General features: G+C 43.2%; 3 protein-coding genes across 3 annotated transcripts; all 3 read left to right on the forward strand.

The window, feature by feature from the left end:
- The first annotated feature begins 5,655 nt into the window (after nucleotides 1-5,655).
- Nucleotides 5,656-8,738, forward strand: LOC121771260. Its single transcript, XM_042168045.1, has 2 exons — nucleotides 5,656-5,705; nucleotides 6,530-8,738. The coding sequence occupies exon 2, from the start codon at nucleotides 6,971-6,973 to the stop codon at nucleotides 8,606-8,608; it is 1,638 nt and encodes a 545-aa protein (XP_042023979.1). The 5' UTR covers nucleotides 5,656-5,705; nucleotides 6,530-6,970; the 3' UTR covers nucleotides 8,609-8,738.
- Nucleotides 8,739-9,021: 283 nt separating this feature from the next.
- LOC121780060 (disease resistance RPP8-like protein 3) lies at nucleotides 9,022-10,435 on the forward strand. Its single transcript, XM_042177588.1, has 2 exons — nucleotides 9,022-9,228; nucleotides 9,338-10,435. The coding sequence occupies exons 1-2, from the start codon at nucleotides 9,022-9,024 to the stop codon at nucleotides 10,433-10,435; spliced, it is 1,305 nt and encodes a 434-aa protein (XP_042033522.1).
- Nucleotides 10,436-11,971: 1,536 nt separating this feature from the next.
- On the forward strand, nucleotides 11,972-19,758 carry LOC121792897 (epidermal growth factor receptor substrate 15-like 1). Its single transcript, XM_042191030.1, has 13 exons — nucleotides 11,972-12,395; nucleotides 13,108-14,428; nucleotides 15,141-15,356; nucleotides 15,438-15,658; nucleotides 16,023-16,097; nucleotides 16,241-16,312; nucleotides 16,403-16,501; nucleotides 16,860-16,931; nucleotides 17,003-17,117; nucleotides 18,006-18,074; nucleotides 18,258-18,549; nucleotides 18,659-18,734; nucleotides 18,863-19,758. The coding sequence occupies exons 1-13, from the start codon at nucleotides 12,261-12,263 to the stop codon at nucleotides 19,238-19,240; spliced, it is 3,141 nt and encodes a 1,046-aa protein (XP_042046964.1). The 5' UTR covers nucleotides 11,972-12,260; the 3' UTR covers nucleotides 19,241-19,758.
- The last annotated feature ends 32 nt before the right edge of the window (nucleotides 19,759-19,790 follow it).

Here is a 19,790-nt window from a genome sequence, read left to right on the forward strand (position 1 = left end):
CTTCGAAGAACAAGATACCTCAGTAACATTTGTAAGAGACGACACGCACAGAGAGACAAAACACACAGACAAAACGCACAGAGACAAATAAAGACCAAGCAAACCAAATAAAGCACATTGAGCAAACAGGACTCAAGACTGACTGACCGGACTGTCTCTTACAAATGGAACTCTTTGAGGTTGGAAATGTGCCATGTTCGGGGTACCTGTTCTCCTGACATGTGAGCCAATTTGTAAGACCCTTTGCCGAGGACTTCTGACACCCGATACGGACCTTCCCATGTGGGTTCGAGCTTGCCCAGCTTTTCTGCTCGGCTTACTTCGTTGTTTCTCAGGACGAGATCTCCCACTTGAAATTGCAGCTTCTTCACCCTTTGGTTGTAATACCGGGCTACTTGCTCCTTGTACTTGGCTGCTTTTATGCATGCCAATTCTCTTCTTTCTTCGGCAAGATCTAGCTCGGCTCTCAGTCTGTCGTCATTCAGTTCTGAGGAGAAATTTAGAGTTCGGGGACTGGGTACGCCGATCTCCACCGGAATTACGGCTTCAGTGCCGTACACCAGACTGTACGGAGTTTCACCGTTGGAGGTTGTGGGTGTAGTTCGGTAGGACCATAGGACTTGAGGGAGATTTTCTACCCATTGTCCTTTGGCTTGTTCTAACCGAGCTTTTAACCCTTTCACCAGGATACGATTTGTTACCTCCGTTTGTCCGTTTGCTTGTGGATGAGAGACCGAAGTGAACCGCTGTTGAATATTCAGCTCTTGGCACCAATTCTTGAACGTCTTGTCGGTGAACTGAGTCCCGTTATCCGAGATGAGGATGTGGGGTATGCCAAATCGGCACACTATGTTCTTCCAGACGAAATCCAATGCCTTCGAGCTCGTTATCGTAGCTAATGGTTCAGCTTCCACCCACTTCGTAAAGTAGTCCACGGCAACGATTAGGAATTTCATTTGCCGAGGAGCTTGAGAAAGTGGTCCTACTATGTCTATGCCCCATTGCATGAAAGGCCAAGGGCTTTGCATAGTATATAGATCGGTCTGCGGCATCCTTGGGACATTTGCATGAATTTGGCACTTCGTACACTTCTTGACGAGCTGCACTGCCTCTTGTACCATGGTTGGCCAATAATATCCCCATCTCAGAACTTTTTTAGCTAAAGCTCTGGCTCCGATGTGGCTACCGCACGATCCTTCATGAACTTCTCTGAGGATGTAGTCCGTCTCTTCTGGTCCTACGCACCGCAATAACGGCTGGAGGTAAGACTTTCTAAAGAGGACTCCTGCATGAAGTTCGTACCGAAGTGCTCGGCACGTGATCTTCCGAGCTTCTCTCTTATCCTCGGGCAATTGTCCTTGATCCAGATACTGCAAGATCGGCGTCATCCAGTTCGGCGGGCTGGATACTGAATGTACCTCGGCTTCATCAATGCTTCGATGCATTAATTCTTCCGCCTTTGAGCTCGGATCTGAGGCCAACTTACTTAAGGTATCTGCTCGGCTATTTTCCGCTCTGGGAATGCGGATTATCCGAAAATAGGAGAAACTTCGGCTGATGCTTTGCGCTTTGTCCAAATACTTCTTCATTCTCTCGTCACGAGCTTCACTTGTACTCAACATGTGATTTACTATGACTTGTGAATCACAATGGACTTTGAGAGATTTGACGAGCAGACTTTGCGCTAACTGGAGTCCGGCCAGGAGGGCTTCGTACTCGGCTTCATTATTAGTAGTGGGGAATAGGAACCGAAGTGAGTAGGTTACCTCGTGTCCATCGGGAGCGATAAGCAGAATACCAGCTCCACTTCCCGTTTTATTCGAAGCTCCATCTACGAATCCGCTCCAGCAGTCCGGCGGCTCTTCTTCGGATTCCAAGGGCTGTGCTAGTTCGGCATTGGCAGAATTTTTCTGTTCGGCAATGACAGGGATTGCTTGATCGAACTTGGCCTCTGCAAGAAAATCTGCCAAGGCTTGTCCCTTGATGGCTTTTCGAGGTAGGTACTCGATTGAGTGTTCTCCCAGCTCTATGGCCCATTTGGCGATTCTGCCTGATGCTTCTGGCTTGGTCACAACTTGCCGAAGAGGTAGATCGGTTAAGACGCATACCTTGTGAGCATAGAAGTATGGCCGCAGTCTCCTTGCTGCATTTACTAACGCCAGAGCAATTTTTTCCAGAGGTTGATACCTTGTTTCTGGACCTCTTAATGCTCGGCTTGTAAAGTAGATGGGAAACTGCTTTAGGCCTTCTTCTCGTACAAGCACCGCGCTGATGGTTTGATCCGATGCTGCTAAGTATAAGAATATTACTTCGGCTTTGGTTGGAGCAGAGAGAATAGGAAGCTCGGCTAGATGACTTTTGAGCTCGTCAAGGGCCTTTTTCTGCTCGGCTCCCCACTCGAACTTTGGTGCCTTTTTCAACACTTTGAAGAACGGCAGTTGCTTTTCGGCTGCTTGGGAAAGGAATCGATTCAGTGCGGCTAGACATCCGGTTAGCCTTTGCACGTCATGTATGGACTTCGGCATCGCCATGTTCTGAATAACTTGAACTTTTGAGGGATTTGCCTTGAGTCCGTCCTTTGAAACCCAACAACCCAGAAATTTTCCCGAATCTACCAAAAAGGTACATTTTTGGGGGTTGAGTTTGAGGTTGGCTTTTCGGAGCACGTCGAGAGTGGATTTGAGGTTGTCTTCGTACTCCGAAGTGCTTTTGCTTTTGACAACTATGTCGTCGACATACACTTCAACCTGTTTTCCGATTAGGTGCCGAAAAAGCTTGTCTACCATCCTTTGATAAGTGGCTCCGGCATTCTTTAAACCGAATGGCATCTTTTTATAAGCGAAAATGCCGAAATCGGTAATGAAAGCTGTTTTCGGAGCGTCACTCTCATCCATCAACACTTGGTGATATCCTTTGTATAAATCAAGAAAACAGAAAATTTCGAAGCCGATCAAAGCTTCTACTTTTTTATCTATATTCGGAAGGGGATAGCAATCTTTAGGACAGTGCTTGTTTAGATCGGTAAAATCTATGCACATCCGCCATCCTCCTTCTTTTTTCTTGATCATGACCGGATTGGCCACCCACGAAGGATACTTCACTTCGAATAACACATCCGCCTTCAATAATTGACGGACTTCGTCATGGATGACTTGACTTCGTTCTGCCGCAAAGAGTCTTTGCTTCTGTTTTATCGGCCGGACCGAAGGATCAATATTTAACCGATGAGTGATTACCTCGGGGGGCACTCCGGTCATGTCCAACGGAGACCATGCAAAGACATCTTTGTACTCCTTGAGGAGCTGAATGGTCTTTTCCCGGAGTAGAGGCGTTCCTGCGAAGCCGATCTTGACCGTTCTGGATGGATCATCTTCGTATAACTGAACGGTCATTGAGTTCGGCTCCGAAGTGACTTCGGTTATCTTGCTTGCCTCTGACTCCGGTTGCTGTGATTGCTATGCTTGATGGTGCCGAACTGATTGCTCGGCACTTTTAAGCGCAATCTGCAGACATTCTTTAGCTCTCTTTTGATCACCTCGGATGACCGCTATCCCACCTTTAGTGGGGATCTTGATGGTGAGGTGATAAGTAGAGCAAACGGCCCGAACTGTGTTGAGCCAGTCTCTCCCCAGGATGATGTTGTACGGGGACCGAGCTTTCACCACAAAGAACTCGATCATCGTATTGGAGCTTGTAGGCGCTTTTCCCACCGTGATCGGAAGGCTGATAATACCTTCAGGGCGGGTGTCCTCCTGGGCGAAACTTTTCAGAGGAAGTGGAGCCGGACTGAGCCGAGCTGGATCCACTTCCATTTTATCGAAACATTCTTTAAAAAGAATGCTGACTGACGCTCCTGTATCCACAAATACTCGGTGGACCAGTTTGTTTGCCACTCCGGCTTGAATGACAATAGCGTCTTGGTGAGGAGAGATGGCTGGGACGGGATCGGCGTCTGAAAATGTAATCACTTCGTCTTTCTTCAGCCTTTTATGTGTTGGCTCCTCTTGATTGGAACCTCTGCGTTCTGCTTTTAGGGACGACTTAGTCTTCCCGGCAGGGAGAGCATCAATAGTCAGGATTACTCCATCATATTGCGGCTCGTCGTCGTCTTCGGGATCCTCATGCCTTTTCGGATCCTGAGGATTGCAGTTCGCACCTCTCTGTCTTTTGTTCTTTTTCGGCTGCTTGCTTTGGTATTTTTTTAACGTTCCTGTTTTCACAAGAACATCAATACCTGCAGCCAAATTTCGGCACTCCTCGGTATCGTGACCGTGGGTTTGATGGAAGGAGCAAAATTGATCCTGAGGTCGGCGCGCGGCTGATTTCGTCATCCGCCTTGGTTTTTCGAACATATCGGAATGTAGTTCGAAAATTTCCGCTCTTGACTTGTTTAAGGGTACGAACTGAGCGGGCGGCTTCTCAGGATTGAGACGTGGTCCCAATCTGCCTTGTACCGGTGCCCTTTGAATTCTTTCAAAAGGAGTTCGGCGAGAAAGCCTCTGATCGCTATGATCGGGCTTCTTTTCGTCTCCTCTAGATGAGCTGTCTAAAGACCGTTTTCGACGGTCTGCCTCATCGGCACGGGAGAACTGGTCCGCAATGTCCCATATCTCTTGAGCTGTTTGCGGACTGCATTCCACGAGCTTTCTGTAGAGAGCTCCGGGCAGGATTCCATTTTGGAATGCCGAAATGACAAGTAGATCATTGAGATTATCTACTTGTAGGCATTCCTTATGGAACCTCGTCAGGAAGTCGCTGATCTTTTCGTCGCGACCTTGACGTATAGAAAGCAGCTGAGCCGAAGTGATCCGGGCTTCCGCTTTCTGAAAGAACCTCCTGTGGAAAGCATCCATTAGATCTCGGTAGGATCTAATGCTGCCTTGAGGAAGGCTGTCGAACCACCTTCTGGCGTTCCCGATGAGCAGCTCGGGGAACAGCTTGCACATATGGACCTCATTGAGACCCTGGTTCGCCATATTATATTGATAGCGTCCCAAGAAGTCATGAGGATCCTCTAGCCCGTCATAAGTCATTGACGGTGTCCGGTAGTTCCGCGGCAAAGGAGTTCGGGTGATATCGTCCGAGAACGGAGTCTTTAATGCTCCGTACATGGCGAACCCGACATCTCTTCGGTACGGAGGAGATGGAGTTCTCCTGTGGTTCCGGTACCGAGGAGGAACAGGAACATGTCGGGGTTGAGGATTCTTTCTCCTGGAAGACACGTCACTACTGCGGTAGTGACTTTCATGTCTGGATGAGGAGGGAGAATCCGTCGTTGTCTTCTCCGGCTGTTGGCTCTTCTGCAGGAAGGTTAAGAACTCCTCCTGCTTCTCGGCCAAGAACAGCTTGACAGCTTCATTTAAATCGGGCGGCTGGGAAGACTCGGTGCGATGACTCCTGGAGTGGCTTGTTCCTTCTTCGTGAGAACCGGAGGTAGATGTCTCCCGAGGCCGTTTTTCAGACCTGCGAGCTGGACTAGCTTCCTCACGATTATCACGAACGGTATTATGGGTGTTATGTGATCTGGTATGCATTTTTTTTTTTTTTTGGGTGAAAAAAAGGGGTCAAAAATTCGCTTTATCACAAATTTGGTTCTCTGTTTCCCACAGACGGCGCCAGTGATGAATCGGCGAATTTTTGAGGGTGATGAATGCAGGAAGATGCAGATCACGACACAGAGATTTTACGTGGTTCGATTTACTGAGGTAAATCTACGTCCACGGGAAGAAAATGAGGGCAGAGTTGTATTGCTTGATCTGTTTTCTTACAGCTTACAATACAGACTTGCTATTTTGTATTTGATCTCTAGAAAGCGAGAGAGTCTAACAGAACTTAACCCTATCTATCTGATCTAGGTTCTATTTATACATTGAACCAAGATCGTGGCATGCAGCCATTTACTAGGTAGTGGATGTCGTGGAGATCGTGGCGATCTTGCATGGGTCCACTATCCTGCATGAGTTAATGACTGCTTGACACCACTAAATAGATCGTGGGTGTAGTGGAGGTGGAAATCCTGCATGAGTCCACTGTCTCCTAGTTCGGTCGAATACTGAGACCGAACTGCTGAATTATTGCCGAGCAGCTTTTGCCGATCTGAGAGTAGAGCTTGATGCCGACCTGAGCAGAGTTTGATTGGTTGGCTTTTACCGAGCTGTAGGCTGGGGCCGAACTCTTTGGTTGTGCCGAACTGAACTCTTTAGTCATGCCGAACTGATACTCTTTCTTGGGCTTTAGGCTGATGGGCTTTACTGCTGTTGGGCTTGTTTAGTACGTACTCCATCATAGTACGAGTTAGCGTTGTTGGCCTCCCATTTTCACACCTGCAGTTTGATCTTTTCCATTTTTCTTGCTTGGGTTGTGAAGCTATGATCTAACTTGAAACAGAACCTGACGATGCTGTCTATTTTGTCTTCGTATCAGTTAGCATTGTTGGCCTCCCATCTGCAACCTGCAGTTTGATTGAGTTATCTTCCTTTCCCTTTTTCTTGCTTGGGTTGTGAAGCTATGAATATCTAACTTGAAATAGAATCGGATGCTGTCTATTTCGTCTTTGGCTAAAAGGACTACTGGTTGGCGCTTTGATTCTTGTTGAGAAGAGGAGAAGCCTCATGGAGGGAGTGCTGGAAGTGCTTCCACTAAGTTTGATGACATTCTTCGACGAATGGGAAGTCAGGGTGTCCATCATCCTCAGCCTCGTCTTGCAGATTTTGCTGATCACTCTGGGTGGTCGCAGGAAATATATATGCAGACTTTGGATCCGAATCATTCTCTGGTCTGCTTACTTATTGGCAGATTGGGTGGCTGTCGTCTCGCTTGGCATTATCTCGAAGAACACCCTTGATAAGTGCCACAAAAAGATTAATGATGAAACTGGGATTGAACTGAGGTGGTTCTGGGCTCAGTTCTTTCTGCTGCATTTAGGCCCCGACACCATCACAATGAGCTGTGGCTGAGGCATTTGGTGGGGATGGTGATTCAAACTGGCCTTGCTTTCTATGTACTACTTGTTGCTTCCCCCGGCTCGGATTTGCTTCCCTCTTTGAGTGCCCTCATCTTTATAGCGGGTGGAATTAAGTACGGAGAGCGCTTGTCCACGTTGTGTGCAGCCAATAGGGAGAATTTCCGTGACTCTATGCTCCCAGAGCCTGATCCGGGGCCAAACTACGCGAAATTCATGGAGGAATACGCGTTGAAGGAAGCTGAAGGGTTCAGTGTTAGTGTGGATGAGGTTGAAGAAATACAGGGTCCTGCTCAGCACGATTTCCCCGATGAACCAAGTGTACGAGAAGCTTATGACTTATTCTTGACGTTTAAGCGCCTCTTTGCTGACACGATCTTGAGCTTTCAAGATCGTGACAGAAGCAAATCCTACTTCATGAAGCTGGATGGGGAGCAAGCTTTTAAGGTTGTTGAGACTGAGCTTGGGTTCATGTTTGATGAACTGTACACGAAAGCATCCACAGTCTACAATCTCACGGCCACGGGATGTTTCCTTAAGATGATTACTTTCTCGCTCACGCTCATTGCATGGATGGTGTTCATCTTCGTGTGCGATAAAGGGAAGTACAAGGTGTTAGACTTGGTGATCACTCACTTGTTGCTTGGGGTGGCTGTCTTCTTAGAGATATACGCTGTTGGGGCTCTCGTGAACTCAGACTGGACACGTAGGCTCAGGGTATGTGACAGAAGTCTCAGAACAACTAGTTTTGCTCGCGTAATTCTATGGTTTCAGCCAGTCAAGAAGAGATGGTCGGAGAAAGCGGCTCAACACAATCTACTTGATCTTTGTGTCGGAAACAAATTTGCAGTGTTGCCTAGAAGTATCAGAAAGGTTACTAGAATATATCACTACTTCAAAAAGCAGTGGCACAAGTCGTTTGTCGACGTCTCCATAGATCTGAAAAGGCTAATATTCGAGGAGTTGAAGAGCTACACAAATTGCTCTGCTGCTGCTATGTGGAACAGAAGGGGAAGTTTCACTCTTGAAAGGTACACCTCTCTTTGCCTTGATAAGATCAAAGAGGGAGAATTCGACCAGAGGATCCTCCTCTGGCACATCGCCACGGACCTCTGCTATTCGCTGGAACCACCTGACAACAAAACTGCACTTGCACGCCACAGCAAGCCCATATCCGAATACATGCTGTGTCTCCTCGTTGTTTACCCTTTCATGCTGCCAATGGGGATCGGGATGATAAGGTTCCGGGACACGTGTGCTGAGGCAGAAGTGTTTTTCAGAGAGAGGGGCGCGATGATATACACGAAAGGCGAGGCATGCAAGAAGCTGCTGGAAGTGAGCACCCAAGTGAAACCGGCTAAAGTGAAGGGCGACCGGAGCAAAACTGTGCTGTTCGATGCTTGTATGCTGGCTAAGTCTCTCTTAGATGTGAAGGTACAGTCGCAGAGGTGGGAGATTATAAGCAAAGTGTGGGTGGAGATGCTGGCTCACGCCGCCACACATTGCAGCGGCCACCACCACGCCCACCAGCTGCGGAAGGGCGGAGAGCTGCTCAGCCATGTCTGGCTTCTCATGACACATTTGGGCATCACTGAGCAGTTCCAGATATCTCAAGGTCATGCTAGAGCTAAAATGCAAGCAAAATAGTTTCTTGCAACCTTTGCTGATTTTTTTTTGTACTCTGCTTAGGATTTGTACATGTTTTTATATATCATGGACACACACTTGATCTCATAAAGTTGTGTGGTATTTGATTTGGTAATAGACATAGACATGCATGGAATTCCTTCTCTCTTCTTTTCTTTTTTTTTATAAAAAATATAGTACAGTATATTCTATTAGTAAGGACTACTAAACCCTAATACTATTAACTGAGGACAACAATAAAAACAGTTTTATGAGATAAAGAGATAAATGTTGAAGATAGAGAAGAATAGTCCATTTTGGTTGCAAATGTGAATATTCATTCTCCATCACACATTTTGGCTATTCACTAAATTTTGTGAGAATAAAAGATAATGTTGAATCGACTACTTTATACTACAAAAATCAATGATCGGATGTACTTGGTCGTGCTGGATGGAGTTCAGTCATTGAATCAATGGAAAAGACTTAAAGATGCCTTCCCAGATCGACAAAATGGGAGCAAGATCATCCCTACCACCCGCGATGAGCGAGTAGCGATGCATGCTGATCCAATGGGGATGCAGATATATAATTTGAAGAAGCTCAGCGAGGAAGAGAGCTGGGCTTTGTTCATAAGAAAGGTGGGCTCCCAAACACATCCAGAAAACTCTCTGAAAGAGAAGATTAATGAAGTTTGCAGGTGGGCTTCCTTTGAACATTGTTCTGCTCGGCAGTCTGTTGTCAATGAAGGAGGGCGAGAAGTGGTCGGAAACAGTCAAGAAGATCGACAGAAACTGGCAAGCCTCAGACATTATGAAGTTTAGCTACAATGATCTGGATCACTGTTTCATCTATATGACACTGTTTCCCAGAGAGCTTGACATTCCAGTGAGGAGGCTCGGCTTGCTGAGGGTTCTTGATTTGGAGGGAGTCTACCAGCCTAATTTGCCCGACAACCTAGGTGACTTGTTTCATTTGAGGTATCTGGGATTGCGATGGACTTTCTTGGATAAGCTTCCTAAATCAGTTGGTGAACTCCCTTATCTCCAAACGTTAGACTTGAAGCATACACGCATCGACAAGATCCAGACAACCATTTGGAAACTGAAGAATCTCCAGCATCTCAATCTCGATGAAGACAAGGAAACGCCTCTGTATTGCCGCGAGTCCTTGCCCGATCTCCTGACACTTTGGGGATTATCAGTCAGCCACGAGAGCCGGATCAAAAATGGTTTGAGCAAGATGAAACACCTGAGAGAATTAGGCATTACTTTCCAAGAGAGAGTTCAAGGTCAATCTACAGATGCTTTGGTGAAATGGATTTCTGAGCTAAAGGATCTTCAATCATTGAGGTTGCGATCCAAAGATGATTGTGGGAAACCTTCGGATCTTAGTTTATGGCAATTTTCAGGATTGACAAATCTTTCTCACATGAAGTTACTTGGGAAGCTGCAACAACTTCCAACCTTGGATCAGTTCCCACCTCGTATTAAGGTTCTCACATTATCATTGTCAAATCTAACCAAAGATCCCATGCCAATTCTTGGGCAGCTCTCGGATTTAACAGTTTTGAGGCTGCTCGGTAACTCATTCGTCGGGGAGGAAATGGTCTGCCCGAGTGAAAGCTTTAAGAACCTTGAGGTTCTAAAACTCTGGGTGCTCCAAGATCTCAAGGAATGGAAACTCAAAGAGGTCAACATTAGAAGGTGTTCCAAACTTGAAAACTTCCCAGCCAGCTTGCTGGAGCAGGAAACATTCCAAGATTTGATCTTGAACAACATGCCCTCTGAGTTCAAGAATAATATTGCCAACGAGTATCAGTGGAAGGTTTCCATCAAAGATTTCTAAGGGGTGCTCAACATTATGGTGATTCTTTGTTTAAATTCATGTTCTGTTGAATGTATCTTTTTCTCCAAAAAGAATTAAATGGATTGTACAGCTTGTATAAACCGAACTCAGAAACACATTTCTGCATCTTTTATAATAATAACTCTTTACATCTAGTTTGAAATGCACGATATCAGTGCCACTCTCTTGATCCCTCCTATATAATAGTATATTCACACTTTTCTGGTACGAATATATGATTGTATCTGTATCAAACAGTTGTGCAAGTTTTTATCAATAGGCATGCTCTTGTTTTGTGAGTATTTTAGATAAATCCAATTCGAGTATCAAATATCTTATAGTACAAACTATAATTTCAACATATTTTCTGTATTCAACAAGATCAAATCCCCCTAAAAAATGTAGTTCTAGGTTTCTACATGATGCAGATAAAATGGAAAACAGAAATCCTCAAGAAAACATTCAATTTATCCACAATTATATATCTTGAACAATACCAAAATACGAAATTAATCACCCCAGAGATAGGATATTGCAGCTCGCTTGCTTTTCGCCTTCGTTGCATCAGCTCTTTTCCTCCATAATTGAATTTACGAAGTTTTAGTAATTTATAAATATATAAATTATTTCAAAATTTGATGTTTAATGGTGTAGTTTGGGATGTCCAATGGGTTTTTTCTTCTTTTGTTCTAAACTAGAACTTAGGTTCCTTATTTGTTCTAGACTTTTTTTTTGTTCCGGATTTGGGAGAGACGCATGACCCTCATGCGTCTCCTTTTAATGAGACGCATGACAGTCATGCGTCTTTCATAGAGATGCATGAGGGACATGCATCGTTAATTTTTTAATTTTTTTCGGGCAAAGACGCATGAGGGTCATGCGTCACTGGCAAAGACGCATGATCATCATGCGTCGCTATTTCTGACCTAGTTCAAACAATAAATGAAATAAGCACTTCAAATGCGGTGATGATAAGCACGTTGGGTGACATGACACCTGAACCAATAATTGCTAGTCCACTAAGATAGGTAAACTCCTAGAGGGCTGATTTTCTATCCGACAAATAAAGGGTGGTGGACCATCCTAGCCTATCACGTTATTATATTGTGAAATGTGTGGTCAAATCACTGGACAAATACATAAAATAAGGGGAGGTGGACCATCCTAGCCCATCACATGATTTATGGTGTCAAATGTGTGGTCAAATCACTGAACAAAAACCAACAAACTAAAGCAATAAAAACCACTGACAACCGGAGCGAAGCAACAAAAATAGCGACGCATGATGATCATGCGTCTTTGCCCGTGACGCATGACCCTCATGCGTCTTTGCCCGAAAAAAATTAAAAAATTAACGATGCATGTCCCTCATGCATCTCTATGAAAGACGCATGACTGTCATGCGTCTCATTAAGGAGACGCATGAGGGTCATGCGTCTCTCCCAAATCCGGAACAAAAAAAAAGTCTAGAACAAATAAGGAACCTAAGTTCTAGTTTAGAACAAAAGAAGAAAAAACCCGATGTCCAATGTGTACCTCCCCACAAAAAAATTATTTCTTCCAACAAAGCTAATTAATAAAGGGAAGTTTAAATCTGCTGTTCGTTAAATCGTCTCCCTCTGATCTCCAATCGCACCATCTTCCCCATATTTCTCCTCCGATCTGTCGTGGAATTCCCCCAATTTTCTCACTAACTGATTACTATTTGCCAATTCCGAGCTCTGTTTGAGCTGACTGCGTCGCGCATTTGGAGCTATAGGTACCGGTGGAAGTGATATTGATGGAGTAATGCGGTGATCTAGGGTTTGGAGAAGGGGCAAAAGAAATGGCGGGAGCAAGTACGGAAAAATTCGAGGAGTATTTCCAGAAGGCAGATGCGGATCGCGACGGCAGGATCAGTGGAGCTGAGGCGGTGGCTTTTCTGCAAGGATCCAATTTGCCAAGACAAGTTCTTGCGCAGGTCAATTTGATTACTTGTTTTGTTTTATAGCTTAATTTGGGTATTCTGCGAGTTTTTCGTAACTTAGCGTTATTAATTTTTGATAACATGTTGTGGGATCCGTCATTCAAGGTTAAGCTTTTCTGTATCTACCCATGGAGGATTTAGATGTTTAGGACTTTTGGTCTTTTTTTGGAACGGGAGGTGATGTTTATTAGTAGTGCTGGTTTGGATTTTAAGAGCTATATTAAGTGATGAACTTTTGTGAGTTACCGCGATGTTTGTAGTACACCGAACAATTGAGTTGGACTGCTTACTTCCTTTCTAGAAGTTTATACTCAATATGGAAGAGGTTTAAAGTGGTTTTCATGTTTTTGCTGGTCACTGCGATAATCATGATTGAGAGATGGCATAGCACCTCCATGATAGATGAAGTTGGTATAATTGAATTAGAGGGCTTTGCTTTTGATTTTTGTGTGGGTTGTTTCATAAGTTATGTCTATTTGCAAAAGTTGGACCTCACACTTTCCTAACTGATTGCTGTGGTGCGGGATGCATTGTAAAACTAGGATCAATATGTAAATTTATTAAACTGTTCTTGATTGATAGCTGTCTTACACTTTGGCGATTGTTGAGACTAGCAGCTATGTCAAAGTGGCCCTCTATCTTGTTCTGGTTTGTTTGATGATTATATAGTTCTGGTGTTCATTCAATATTGAAATTTTTGCTGCAGATATGGACGATTGCTGACCAAAATCGCACTGGCTTTCTCAGTCATCCTGAGTTTTATAATGCTCTTAAGCTTGTGACAGTGGCTCAAAGCAAGCGAGAGTTGACGAAAGATATTGTTAATGCAGCCTTATATAGTCCAGCTTCTGGCAAAATCCCACCTCCCCAAATAAATGTACCTGCTACACCTGGACCACAGCCAAGCCCAGTGGCTGCTTCACCTTTGACAGTGGTGGGTTCGACTCCCCAGCCATCTTCTCAAAATCTTGGATTCAGAGGGCCAGCTCCTCCTAGTTCCAGCTTTAACCAGCAACCGGGAACAGTTCTGTCAACTTCGGGCATGACCCAACAACTTAGACCAATGCCTTCTACTACTGGCATGAACTGGCAGATTGGGATGGTACCTTCAAGTTTGGGACAGTCTGCCAGTCCAATAAACCAGCAGTCTGGGCAGGCCCCACCTACAAACACAAGTATGAACCGGCCATTTGGGCAGTTGCAACCTTCTAGTACTGGAATGAACCAGCTGTATGGCCAGGTACCCCCAAATACACACCCACAAATTTTCCACTCTCACGGTAACCTGATGAGACCGCCTCTATCCATGCCTACTGGTCCTGCTTCGCTTCAACCTCAGGCTTCTGGTGGTCTAAATGTTTCTGGAGGCATGACTGGCGTAGGTCTTCCCAACACAAATAATGGTTGGTCGGTTGGGTCTGCTTCTGGCCTACCTGCTACACAAGTCTTGGATAGAGGAGTTAATCCATCCATATCAGCAGTTGGTCCAAATTCCCAACACCCTCTTTCATCTTTTTCAGGTGCCAAAGATCCTCAAGCGTTAGCTAGTTCAGGTATTGGGCCTAATTCGTCTGCCATGTTTGCTGGTGATCTGTTCTCTGCAAATCAGTCTTCATCCCAAAAAGTTTCTTCTGCTCTACAACAACCTATAAGTAGCCTGCCTACATCTTCTGCCGCTCTCCCTGATAGTTCGAGTGTCCAGCCTTCGGCTAAGCCTGATCCTTTTGAAGCTTTACAGAGCACTATCAGAAAACCATCTGCTGCAGTTCCAGCTGCACAGACACAGTATGTCCCCAAGTCTAATCAGCAGGTTCCAACCCAAATTACTTCCTCAGGCTTGACACCTGGACTTCAAACAGGTATAGAGAATGCAACGTCAGGGACCTCACAGATTTCATGGCCAAAAATGACACGAGCTAGCATTCAAAAGTACGCAAAAGTTTTTATGGAACAAGACACCGACAGAGATGGGAAAATTACGGGTGATCAGGCGCGTAATCTATTCTTGAGTTGGAGACTGCCAAGAGGTATGGAGTTCATTCGCTATATTCATACCATGCTTCTTGAATGTGCTTATGACATGAAGCTTTCCAATGGTTTCTATTTTCTAGTAAAAAAGTCAAACCATTAGGATTAAATTTGCAATACACATAAGAATTAAAATACTTATGTTCTGCATCACCATTCCACGATGAGCTTTTCTGGTCATCCGGTAGATCACCTAGAATAAAATACTTATGCGGTTAATGGTTATGCCGTTTGCAATTCCCGATTACTATTTGATTGCAAATGGATTTCTTTTGTATTGTCTCGTTCTGCTTTCCGGGAATATTGTTGAATTTCATGAAGCACCATGGTGCTTGCTGATTATGTGGTTATACATGTGCACGAACCATTTGAAATGATGTCATATATAACATATTATAAAGATGCTAATATATTCTAGGAGTATAGATTGAGATGTCATCTTAAGTTGAATTTGTTACCCAGATGCTTCTGTCTATTTAAATTTGTTGTATTGTATTTATGGATTTCTGAGTGGAAATTTGTTGAATTCATCTCAAGTGGAAATACCACTATGGTTTTCTCTGCTGTGATCTTACTTTATTTATTCTCTCCCCGTCCACTCTTTCTTCAGTTCTTGGGTGTGTGAGTGTTCTCTAGAACATTAAAAATCTACCAGGGCGTTACTGTATTAGATAACAGCACACTTACCAACATATATTTTATCATTTCCAGAGGTCTTAAAGCAGATTTGGGATCTATCAGATCAAGACAGTGATAGCATGCTCTCTTTGAGGGAGTTCTGCATTGCCCTCTATTGGATGGAGCGGTACAGGGAAGGAAACCCTCTTCCATCTCTGATCCCAAACAGTGTCATGTTCGACGAAACTTTAGTAACTTTGGTAGGTCCACCTACAGCTTATGGGGGCATGGCATGGAGTCCTGCTTCAGGTACTGACTGGCTTGTGTGTGTGTTATTTTTAAGCATCCTTCAAATTGTTCCATGATGTTTGTTTTGTCTCTTGGTTTCAGGATTAAGACAACAACAGGGTTTACCTGGTTCTCAACCAATTTCGCATGCCGGTTCAAGACCACCAATGCAGCCAGTAGTTTCTCAGGCTGATGGATCGATGCAATTCAATCAGAATTCTGGAGGGCGCACATTAGATAACTCACATGGAAATCAACACAGTAATGGGAAGGTTAATTCTTTGGATGTTGGGGGCCAGGAAGCAGCAGAAGCTACTGGAAAGGTATCTACAGCCATGATGTCATCCCCATGCATCTTTTGTTTTATGTAGGATTATCTTTTTCTGATTTAAGTGTTCCCAGCCATTATACTTTGTCTTGTTGTCATGAGCGTGCTTGAAGATTTGTATATCTCCATTGTGTTGCTAATTATCTATATTTTCGGTGGAAAAGATCCAATTAATAAGATTATTTGTGCCTTTTTCTCTCAAACTATCTGAAATTTCAAATAAATTTTGATGAAGATTTGTATCTCATGTAAGGATGTTAATGCGCACACCATTTTTCTTTGTCAACTTAAAAATTAATGTCTTTATGAGCAGCAAGTTCTGTAACATGGTCTAACAAGTTTCTTGTGATGAGTGCTAGGTTGACAACAAGGACAATGTGCTTTTGGATTCCAGAGAGAAGCTTGAATACTATCGGACAAAAATGCAAGACCTTGTACGTCACTGTACTCATGAACTATTTGTTTGCTCTTCGCCATCGTTGTAATTATGTATCACCACAGTTAATTACTACTACGTTTGATGTGTATGATTTACAAATTACAATAATTTGTCTTCTTTATCAAAATCATATTTCAGGTTTTGTATAAAAGTAGATGTGATAATCGACTTAATGAAATCACAGAAAGAGCTAGAGCAGACAAGGGCGAGGTATGTTTGGAATTCAAGATACATGCTTTAACACTTGATTCCATTACCTTCTTGTAGTCACAATATCATTGATTATCATTTAATTTCCAGGCTGAGTTGCTGGAGAAGAAATATCAAGAAAAATATAAACAAGTTGCAGAAATCCATTCAAAGTTAACTATTGAAGAGGCTTCCTTTCGTGATATTCAGGCAATTTTTACTTGGATCCTACTGCTGGTCTTGTTCATATTGTCCACTTGTTTGCTTGGCTGATTGTCCAAGCTTTATGATTGCTTAGTTACTTTTAATTTTATTGAAGTCTCCCCACTCACATCCCAATGATTGCCATCAGCACAGTTGAAAGTTGTTATCATCATGCCGTTCTTCCTAGTGTTACACTGCATCTACCATCACTTCCCTATGAATCAACCTCAATAGATCAAAATAGTATGATCACCGACAGCCAATATGATTATGGTTAATGTGTGACTGTGTGTCCCACTTGAATATTTCTCCCTCTAGCAATTATCATTAAAACCGATTCAAAACCAGTATTACATATTTACAGGAGCGGAAGATGGAGTTACAACAAGCAATCACAAAAATGGAACAAGGTGGAAGTGCTGATGGTATTCTTCAGGTTAGTACTGCCGCCGCTTAGCTAGGATGGTGATTGATCTTTTACATGTTCTATTGCATACCTGGTTTTAGGTACGTGCTGATCGTATACAATCCGATCTTGAGGAACTATTGAAGGCATTGGCTGAACGTTGCAAGAAACATTCTATAGAAGTTAACTCTGCAGCGATAATTGAGCTTCCCCAAGGTAATCCTGAATTGGCTACGAATTTTCTGTGTATAAAATAAATAAATAAATAAAAATAAAGTTCTGTGTGCTGTATTACTCAATCTGATTCTTTTTCTGCATTTTTGGAATTTGTTTTCTCGTTAAGAGTTTATTGGATTCAGTTCTTACATAGTAGTCCAAAAACAAGACTGAAAATTTTAGGGGCAAAAAGCAAAGGATTAGAGCTCATAGTCCCATGTTATAGGTGTTCGGGTAGCAGAAGATCAGCCAATAAAAGTTTTAAAATGGGAACTAGTGGAGACATATAAATAAGAAATGGAGGGAAGTTGATGAATATAAGGTTGAGGGAGACATGAAAGCCATGAAATGAAGTGGTCAAGACTCGAGGCTTGAAGCTTGAGAGATTTTTGGAAGCTTGAAGTGGTCCCTAACTCGAGCCATGAAAGCACAGCTGAGAAATTTATGGAAGCTTGAGAGATTGAATCTTCTGGTTGCGATTTTTTGTCATGGGCCATGGTAGTCTTAAAGTTAGTTGGGGACAGAAATTTAGTAATTAATGTTAGTCGTTAGAGCAAGAACTTCCAGTATCATTGGCTACCAAATAGAGTTATCAATAGTTTTTTTCCAAACATGAGGCCCACCAGGTATGTAGCATGAACACTGAATCACCGATGTCGAGACACGATTGAAACTATGTAGAGTTGTTACTATTACTCCTATTACCGATCTGTGTTCATACCCACAATTGAAACTATGTCAAGTTGTTATTATGTGATCTGTGTTCATACCCCTACTTTCTGTCCACTTGATCCATTGTGTAGTACCTGAATTTGATTCTTTTTGCTTGATTTGAATTTAGTTCATTACTTCCTAGCCATTAAAATTATTCTTATTTTTTTTCTTAAGGTTGGCAACCTGGGGTCCCAGAGATAGCAGCGGTATGGGATGAAGATTGGGACAAGTTTGATGATGAAGGTTTGATATCTCTTACCCTTGCTCTTGCAATTGCACTTCGATACACATACCCGTTCTCATCCCCACATAATTGTCAAGCATCTCCTTCTCTGAAATCTGCCTTTCCAATGAATTCTTGCATTATGTAAAAAAAAATTAGAAATTCTTTCATTATGGATGACATATCCTTTTTTTTTTTTACAGGATTTTCTTTTGACATCTCCCTTCCTGAAAATGACAAGTCAGCATCTTTGGGGAGAGAAAATTCTTCTCCAACCCATAGTTATGCCCCTGACTCACCATCAAATGCATCCGAGCCTGAGAAACCCTTTGTTGCTGTGGCTAGTCCCTTTGATGAAGAATCAGTTTTTAGTGCAGATGAGTCAAAAAGTCCACATGGAAGTCCAGAGAGGCCAACACCATATGAAAGTCCGTCTAAAGAGTACTCACAGGGACATTTCAGAAAAAGCTCTGATGGAGATACTGAAACCCACAGGTTTAGTTTTTCGCCATACGCTATCACATTACTCAGCTTTCTAAATCGTCAAACTTTTCTTGTGAGTTTCTTCATTGCGTGCTCCTGACATTTTTTCTATGACTGACAGAGGCTTTAATGAACCTTCTTGGGGTGATTTTGATAACAATGATGATATTGATTCAGTGTGGGGCTTCAATACTAAGGCAAGTAGTTTTGCTGCCTGCTTTCTCTTATTTATTATATTTATGAGACCACAAAATCATTGCATAGAAATGATTATTTGGATCTGTATGTGATTATATCTTGATTACTTTACCATCACTACTATCAGGACCCAGATGGTGCAAAGAACAACGAAAAATATTTCTTCGGTTCTAATGATTTTGGTGCAAGTCCTGAAAGAAGCAGCTCTCCTCGTGCAGAAAGTGCCTTCCCAAAGAGTAACCTGTTCTTTGAGGATTCTGTACCCAGCACCCCACTTACGAGGGCCGGCGATTCTCCGAGGTACGGCAATGATTCAAGAGACCCGATCGAGAGTTTCTCAAGATATGATTCATTCAGCACACATGAAAATGCCTCATCACCCCGTGGAGAGACCCACACTAGGTTTGACTCCATGAGCAGCTCGAGGGGCTTTGACCACAGCAGCAATTATTCATTTGATGACTCTGACCCCTTCGGTTCTAGTGGTCCATTCAAGGTTTCTTAAGATACCAAAGAAAATTCTAGACAATCCGGGGACGTATTCTCGTGAAATTACACGAACAGCAACAGCATTGAGATTTTACCAGCGTTTGATCACTGCAGAAATCAGCAATGTTTTGTATTATTGTATTGATCTGGAATGAAGATAGAGTAGGACGATGTATTGCGTCGGCACCGGTGCGTTCTGCTTCGCGTGTACGTCTGGAAGATTATTACAAGACCGCAGGAAGGATCGCAGCATTTGAAGAATCTTTCGGTGAATTTTGTCATCTCTCTTTTCTGCTGAAAACTAGAGCTGCTTTGTATTCTATTCATTATTTTTCCCCCAATATTGGTTTCCTTCTATTTCTGTTTTGGGATTCTTATTTCTCTTTTCATTTCTTACCCTGTGTGTTATTTTTGGGGTTTGGGATGTGTGTGAATGTACAAGAAATTGTCTATTAGTATGTTGTAATTGATAGACAACACACTTTTTATTCCTCTGTAATCTATATTTTGATTTACTGGATTTGCTGTTGTAAATTCAAATCTTGGATCCATATATCACATCCATA

Source organism: Salvia splendens, chromosome 2 (assembly GCF_004379255.2).
Source record: "Salvia splendens isolate huo1 chromosome 2, SspV2, whole genome shotgun sequence".
Taxonomy (NCBI): domain Eukaryota; kingdom Viridiplantae; phylum Streptophyta; class Magnoliopsida; order Lamiales; family Lamiaceae; genus Salvia; species Salvia splendens.

What these genes read in the sequence shown, in the direction of transcription:
- LOC121771260 (XM_042168045.1), top strand. Translation starts at nt 6,971, where the DNA reads ATGGTGATTCAAACTGGCCTTGCTTTCTATGTACTACTTGTTGCTTCC.
- LOC121780060 (XM_042177588.1), top strand. Translation starts at nt 9,022, where the DNA reads ATGTACTTGGTCGTGCTGGATGGAGTTCAGTCATTGAATCAATGGAAA. An exon ending in GGGCTTTGTTCATAAGAAAG is followed by an intron (nt 9,229 to 9,337) that starts GTGGGCTCCCAA and finishes TTGTCAATGAAG; the next exon opens with GAGGGCGAGAAGTGGTCGGA.
- LOC121792897 (XM_042191030.1), top strand. Translation starts at nt 12,261, where the DNA reads ATGGCGGGAGCAAGTACGGAAAAATTCGAGGAGTATTTCCAGAAGGCA. An exon ending in CTTCCTTTCGTGATATTCAG is followed by an intron (nt 16,502 to 16,859) that starts GCAATTTTTACT and finishes ACATATTTACAG; the next exon opens with GAGCGGAAGATGGAGTTACA. An exon ending in GGAGATACTGAAACCCACAG is followed by an intron (nt 18,550 to 18,658) that starts GTTTAGTTTTTC and finishes TATGACTGACAG; the next exon opens with AGGCTTTAATGAACCTTCTT.